Here is a 7,059-nt window from a genome sequence, read left to right as displayed (position 1 = left end):
TGAACTCTTACGTGCTTTGCAAACTAATAACACACCTGTGTCTATAGACAATTCTCCTTACCTCATTGCTCCCGACCTGATGGAAACAGATGTGTGCCTTTCCTATTCATGTTCAATCAATTCAATTAGACACAGGTGGACTCCAGTCACCAGAACTCAAATGCAAGTGTCAAAAGAAAATAATGAATATCTGTATATTTAATGTATGTAAATTGGTAAACTGGTGGCAATTTCCACCATGTTGTCCATGTGAAGCTTATTTGCAAGAATACATAACTCCACTCTAACTCTAATATTCATAAAATGTTTTCTAAACTTTTTGATGTGATTTGTGTATTTGCAAATGAACTTGTTTATTTCATAGCTCAGTCGGTATAGTTTTCTTCATCCAAAAGATGAGCTTTTTAAATGTGCCATAATTTCTTACACCAAAGCAACAAAAGGTCTTTCTTTTCTTTTCTTTCCTTATGAGGCTTAGATGATGATGATGGTGTTTCATATGTGCATCGAATAAAATCGTGTTACTAAAGAACTACATGTAAATGTAAATGATAAAAATTTGAGGGTGCCTCAAGTCTCTCCTATTGCAAAACAATCCTCATTATGTATGAAAATTCAACACAAGACAAAAAAGTACATATTTGAGCAGGATTGATGCAAATATATGAAGTTTTTAATTACACTATAAATTCTGATTTCAGACGTTCTAATCAAACCTGAATTTCTTTCATATGATTCTGACCACAAGATGAATGCAAAGATTTCATTAGAAATGCATTATTATTATGATTATAATTAACATAATACACATTTATTCTACAGATTATGTGCCCTTATCTCTTAGTCTATGTGATTGATGATGATTACTTGCTTAAATCCTAGATAACTCATACCATCTTGTTATGATGCTACCTTTGTAAAATTCAGAAGTGTGAGATTCAGCTAAATATCCCATTTCCATGCTTTTTCTTTCATACTGATCATAGTCAGTTTGATAATCTTGATTAGTTTAGTTTCTTATGATGTTTATTTCTTGTTAACACAGTGGCCATAAACAATAGAGCTGGTGAATGGACTCTGCGCTTAGTCAGAGGATGTTAATCCCTTATTGGTTTGCTGTGTCAGACGTAAAAACCAAAGAAAATACCCATTGCGGCAAAGCAGTTACATGGACACCAATGCAAACAATGCAATGCAAACAAGGAAAGTCAGAGGGTAGGTGGTCTGGACTGATGTGCCTGGATGGGAAGAAAGGTGAGGAATATTACGACAATATCAAAGTATGAAATATACGTATATACAATAGTAATACAATTTCACAACTAAATTTACAATCCACAGGAGTTTATTGAAAGGGCAAACTTTTGCCTTCCTCAATGACATAAAAACTTCACTATACACACAAAGCAGGTACACATTCAATGCAGATTCTTACCATGAGCTGAAGTAAACAAATCTGTTGAGAAATAGAACAAAAACTGCTCAGAATGAACAGAACATAATTTGATTGTTTTGACATTGTTGGATTGTAATTTTTTTTTCATCTTGATTGTGCTATCATGTTTCAATATCTACTTAATATTACTTCAAGGCTTGGTCACTACGGAGCCACACAACTGTCAGGTGAGAGGAGGTGCAAACTGAAAACACCCGTGGTAGAAATGCTGGGACAGCATTGTTAGAAAGTAAGCTTCCTTAACTCTGCTCTGTATTGATAAAAGAAAGTTTCTTACTTTTGAAGAGCAATTTGCACCCCCACCCCCTTACAATGATTTCAACATTCTAACATGACTGCAGTGTGACGCAATGAGTCACCTGGCCCAGGGTGTGAACTAGTCTCAGAGGATGAATGTCAGTTGCACTCTCTGTGGAAGGCCAGCCAACCCTGAGCATGTCCCCTCCTAGTGTTCGTCAAATCTGGCAGATGGGAAAGTCTTGTGCTCAAACCCTAATCTGAACCCTAACCCTATCCTAATACTTTTGGGGTTTTACATGATTTTGGTGGTTTATGAAAATGCCAAACGCAACTGAAGAAACTACTTCAGTGAGTGAAAAACGTCGTCCAGATGCAAATGTAGCTGCCTTTACTTTCCAAACAACAATAGTTTTCTGTGCTTTCTTTTTTTCCCAGGTCAAGCAAAAGTGTGTAAATAGAGTATAAAAAAAGTTTGTAAAGGGAAAACATGAACAACAATAAAAAGCCAAAACTTTCATATGAACTTTCTGAGTGTGCAATAACAACAACAACAACTCTTCAAAAAGAGGTCTTTCAATTTTTCAATGAAGGCAAGACACATGGATGCACCTGAGCAGTCTAATGACTGCTTTCGTTTGAATCAAACCAAATCAGTTCAAGACTCACCACTGTTGTCTTCATAGGACACTCTAATGACTTCAGAGGTGACTGTAACATTGGATGACACATCTTTAGCATCCCTCCTCCGTCTCTGATCACCACATTTCTGAAAATAGACAGCACCTTATTGAATACCTACATGAAATAAGTGAAAGTGATGTATCCCATTGACAAACTATGGTCATGGGGCTGGGGTGCTATACAGCTTTGTAAAATAACTGTAAACAGGTTTTGTGAAACTGATGCTGGCTACATCACAATATTTACTTTGTTATCAAACAAAGTATTAGTATTTCAACATCTACAGTGGAGGAAATAAGTATTTGATCCCTTGCAGATTTGTCAGTTTGCTTACTGACAAAGAACGGTCTATAATTTTAATGGTAGGTTTATTTTAACAGTGAGAGACAGAATATCAAACGCAGGATTTTGCAGTCTGGTGCCAGAGGAACCATCTCCAACTCAATGCGGGGAAGACCAAAGAGCTGGTGGTGGACTTCCGGAGGCGAAAGAATCCAGGGAAAGGACATTGAGATTGTATAATCTTACAAGCACCTGGGTGTTCATCTGAAAGACAAACTGGACTGGTCGGATAATTGCACTGCTCTCTATCCTTCTCGATCCTTCTTCTCAGGAGATTCCGGTCTTTTGGAGTGGAGGGGGCTCTCCTGAAGTCATTCTTTGACTCTTTGGTGGCATCAGCCCTCTTTTATTGAACAGTCTGCTGGAGCAGTGGCATCTCAGCCACTGTCAGGAAGAGACTAAACAAGCTGGTGAATAAGGCCAGCTCTGTTCTGGGCTGCCCTCTGGACTCCAGTCGAGGTTGTGGGGGACTGGAGGATGATGGCCAAGCTTTGTTGGACAACATGTCCCATCCCCTACAGGGGTTTCCAACACCCGCGGTGCCTCACAGAGAGATACCACAGGTCTTTCCTTCCTGCAGCAGTCAGACTATTCAATTTAGCACCTCTCCCAGGATACCCGATCTAATGATCACACTGTGCAATATCCTCTATGTGCAATATGTAACATATTCATTCATTCAGTCATTCATTTACTAAATTTTTTTGTACTTGGTTGTATTGTTGTACCTTTGATAGGCTCTTTACTTTTCTTAGGCTCTTATTTTATCTTTATCTTAATGCCCTTTATTGCTTTGCACTATCCACTTTGCTGCTGTAACATGTGAATTTCCCCGTTGTGGGACGAATAAAGGTATCTTATCTTATCTTATCTTATCTTATCTTATCTTATCTTATCTTATCAAAAAACAAACCCACCCCTAGCAAAACATGACTTAGTACGTTTCTTGTAGGTTTGTGCACATCTCAGGAGGGATTTTGGTCCACTCCTCTCCAAATCCTTAAGGTTTTGAGGCTGTCGCTTTGCAACTCAAAGCTTCAGCTCCCTCCACAGATTGTCCATGGGATTAAGGTCCGGAGACTGGCTAGGCCACTCCATGACCTTAATGTGCTTTTTCTTGAGCCACTCCTTTGTTGCCTTGGCCGGTCATTGTCGTTCTGGAAGACCCATCCACGACCCATTTTCTGTGTCCTGTGGCTGAGGGAAGGAGGTTGTCGCCCCATCCATCCTCCCCATGATGCTGTGAAGTCGTCCTGTCCCCTTAGCAGAGAAACAACCCCAACGCATCATGTTTCCACCTCCATGCTTGACGGTGGGGATGGTGTTCTTGGGGTTATAGTTAGCATTTTTCTTCCTCCAAACAAGGCAAGTCGAGTTGATGCCAAAGAGTTCGATTTTGGTCTCATCTGACCACATCACCTTCTCCCAAGCCTCCTTGGAATCATTCAGGTGTTCATTGGTAAACTTCTGACGGGCCTGTACATATGCCTTCTTGAGCAGGGGGACCTTGTGGCCTTGCAGGATTATAATCCATTATGGCGCAATGTGTTACCAATGGTTTTCCTGGTGACTGTGGTCCCAGCTGCCTTGAGATCATGAACAAGTTCCTCCCGTGTAGTTCTGGGTTGATCCCTCACTGTTCTCATGATCATCGATACCCCACGAGGGGAGATCTTGCATAGAGCCGCAGACCGATGGTGATTGATGGTCATTTTGAGTTTCTTCCATTTTCAAATAATCACAACAACAGTTGTCTCCTCCTCACCAAGCTGCTTGCCGATGGTCTTGTAGCCTATTCCGGTCTTGTAGCCCATTCCAGCCTTGTGCAAGTCTACAATTTTGTCCCTGACATCCTTAGACAGCTCTTTGGTCTTACCCAAGGTGGAGAGGTTGGAATCTGATTGATTGATTCAGTGGACAGGTGTCTATTATACAAGTAACGAGTTGAGTACTTTCTTAAAGCGAGAGGACTAATCCAACCGGTCTGTGGGAGCCAGAATTCTTGCTGGTTGATAGGGGATCAAATACTTATTTACCTCAATCAAATGCAAATCAATGTATAACTTTTAAATGATGTGATTTTTCTGGATTTTTTTTTTGGTATTCTGTCTCTCACTGTTAAAGAAAGGAACGGTCTAAAATTTTAATGGTAGGTTAATTTTGTTTGTGGGCAAACTTACAAAATCTGCAAATACTTAATTCCTCCACTGTAAGTGGCTTCCCCATTTAGAAAAGATGCTTTTATAATGCTGCAAATGCTGTTATCACAACACCAAGACAAACACAGGGAGGTGAAGTAACTTTTGAGACTCACAGGCTTTAGATCTTGACATTTGTTCACGTCACAGAGCCTGGTGATACAGTGCAGGTAGAAAGTCGAAACCTTCAGATTATTGTGCTCGACAAATCTGAAGGCCTCAAATTCGAAGAGCGCCTGCTGAGTGTCTCCGTTCATGATCACCTTGGTTTGTGGATCATGATCACACCTTCAGGAAAATAGACAGAGGGTAGGGGCACAGCAAGATGTGAATTAAGGTTCAGTGTGAATGGAAGACATTATAATATACTGTATCTACATGTATGTGACTCACCCCTCAAAAAGGTCATAAAATTCAAGTGACAATTCGGGAGCTGGAGTGGTTGTTGCGAAGCATCTATCCAGCAGCACATTGAATCTTTAAAGGCAGACAGTTGAATTTAAAGAGTGCATTTTTAATGTGTATACCGTAATGTGGAGTCCAGTGCTGTCTTGGATACCTCGTTGTTAGATTGGTGGCTTTAACCATAACAAAAATCTTTGTCTTCAGGTTGAGTCCTGTTTGTGGCACAACAAGTGGCTGAGTGTACTGCCCATCCTATGGCACAGAAGAATTCATATTACGTTGCTATCAGACTAACATGCCATCGTTACGGATACAGTATGGGCAAATTCAGCATCTAGAGCAGTTCTTACATTGAAGAGGCCCATTGTCAGTGTGCTGATGAAGCTACCATTGTTGTCTTTAATGGCAAGACTCACACCAAATCTGTATGGCGTGAAAGACAAAACAAAATTGTTAAATATAAAGTTAAATATAAAAAAAAAAAATTCAGTCCACTTGGAAGAATGGGGATAAGGCTGCTTGGTCCAAATGTATTCTTGTAGTCAGGTAGCATACTCACACGCCCAGCGGAGCATTTTTTACCAGGTACTGCATTGGATACTGACAGGAGAACATGTACCAAATCCTTGAGCGATAGGTGATTGTACCAAAGGATGGGTCCACAGAGCTAACAATTCCAGAGACGTTGATCTTCTGAACATTTGAATAGTCAGAGGTTGCTCCTCTTCCAACTCCATCGATAATCTATTGAATAACAAAATGTATATGTTGCTGCATTCAGTTCAGTTATTTGACTTATCATTCTCCAAGAATTAAATTCCATAGCCTAGATTTCTACCAGAGCTACTGAAATGCTAATGTCAATTCTATCCTATCCTATTCTTATGATAAATAATATAAGTCCATTCATGTTCACTTTTATATTTGAAAGATATGTTGTGAAAAATACCCTAATGTTGTTGTTGCAGGCACCCCCGATGCTGTCAAATATGGGGCATTTAAATTTTAGGACTGGTGGGTCAGCAGCCATGTCAGGCACGCCATAACAATGACTTTTATCGACCTGACCATTTAGGACCATCAGGGATTCATTGAAACTTGAGCGGTATACTGGGCAAAGTAAGATGTCCATCTCCATGTACTCAGTGCCACATTTCACAGTCATGTCACTGCTTTCTGTTGAGAGGTAGGGGAAAAAGGTAAGGGAAAAATACCTGCAGTGTAGCCATTATAATCATATTAATGCCAAATGAATAAACATTTCATTCTATAGAGTTGGTCTGGAACTGCATAAGACAGAAAATTACACCAGCCTGGACTTTTGAATGACCGGTGTGCAATGCAACGGTCTGGCACCTGGGCCTCAACCTTCACAATTAGGACAAGCTGGCACACAAAGATGCCCAATCTCATTGTTCTGGACCTGTGGGAAAACACAACAAAACAACAGACACCAAGGCATTCCCGGCTTCTTTTACAAGGAAGGGATCTGAAAGACTTTGGCACATTTTTTTAGTGTTGCACATGACAGATCGACCTACATGAAGACAAAGCCCACACATCTCACTTTTCAACTCACATGAAAATGAAAGTAAAAGTTATAAATAAAGAAAACACAATCTCAATCTTTGCATCTTATTATTACATTATAAATGAACAATTTAGCCCTGGACTTTCACATGAGGACTTTTCTATTGTTGCATTGATTCTTTTAGCCGTGAAACCATAAGATCCATT

General features: G+C 39.9%; 1 protein-coding gene across 1 annotated transcript; it reads right to left on the bottom strand.

Moving 5' to 3' along the window:
* Positions 1-2,351: 2,351 nt before the first annotated feature.
* LOC142995273 (zona pellucida-like domain-containing protein 1) lies at positions 2,352-6,735 on the bottom strand. Its single transcript, XM_076146263.1, has 8 exons — positions 6,636-6,735; positions 6,272-6,498; positions 5,882-6,066; positions 5,673-5,745; positions 5,477-5,574; positions 5,311-5,394; positions 5,051-5,205; positions 2,352-2,479 (listed from the first exon to the last, which is right to left on the bottom strand). The coding sequence occupies exons 1-8, from the start codon at positions 6,733-6,735 to the stop codon at positions 2,352-2,354; spliced, it is 1,050 nt and encodes a 349-aa protein (XP_076002378.1).
* Positions 6,736-7,059: the final 324 nt, after the last annotated feature.

This window comes from Genypterus blacodes, unplaced genomic scaffold (assembly GCF_046128005.1).
Source record: "Genypterus blacodes isolate CSIRO-AG114 ecotype Tasmania unplaced genomic scaffold, CSIRO-AGI_Gbla_v1 ptg000032l_1, whole genome shotgun sequence".
Taxonomy (NCBI): domain Eukaryota; kingdom Metazoa; phylum Chordata; class Actinopteri; order Ophidiiformes; family Ophidiidae; genus Genypterus; species Genypterus blacodes.
Note: the sequence above shows the minus strand (reverse complement) of the source record. Positions and strands in the feature narration are given on the sequence as shown.

What these genes read in the sequence shown, in the direction of transcription:
- LOC142995273 (XM_076146263.1), bottom strand. Translation starts at nt 6,735, where the DNA reads ATGAGATTGGGCATCTTTGTGTGCCAGCTTGTCCTAATTGTGAAGGTT. An exon ending in AAAAATGCTCCGCTGGGCGT is followed by an intron (nt 5,746 to 5,881) that starts GTGAGTATGCTA and finishes CACGCCATACAG; the next exon opens with ATTTGGTGTGAGTCTTGCCA. An exon ending in GCCACCAATCTAACAACGAG is followed by an intron (nt 5,395 to 5,476) that starts GTATCCAAGACA and finishes CTGCCTTTAAAG; the next exon opens with ATTCAATGTGCTGCTGGATA.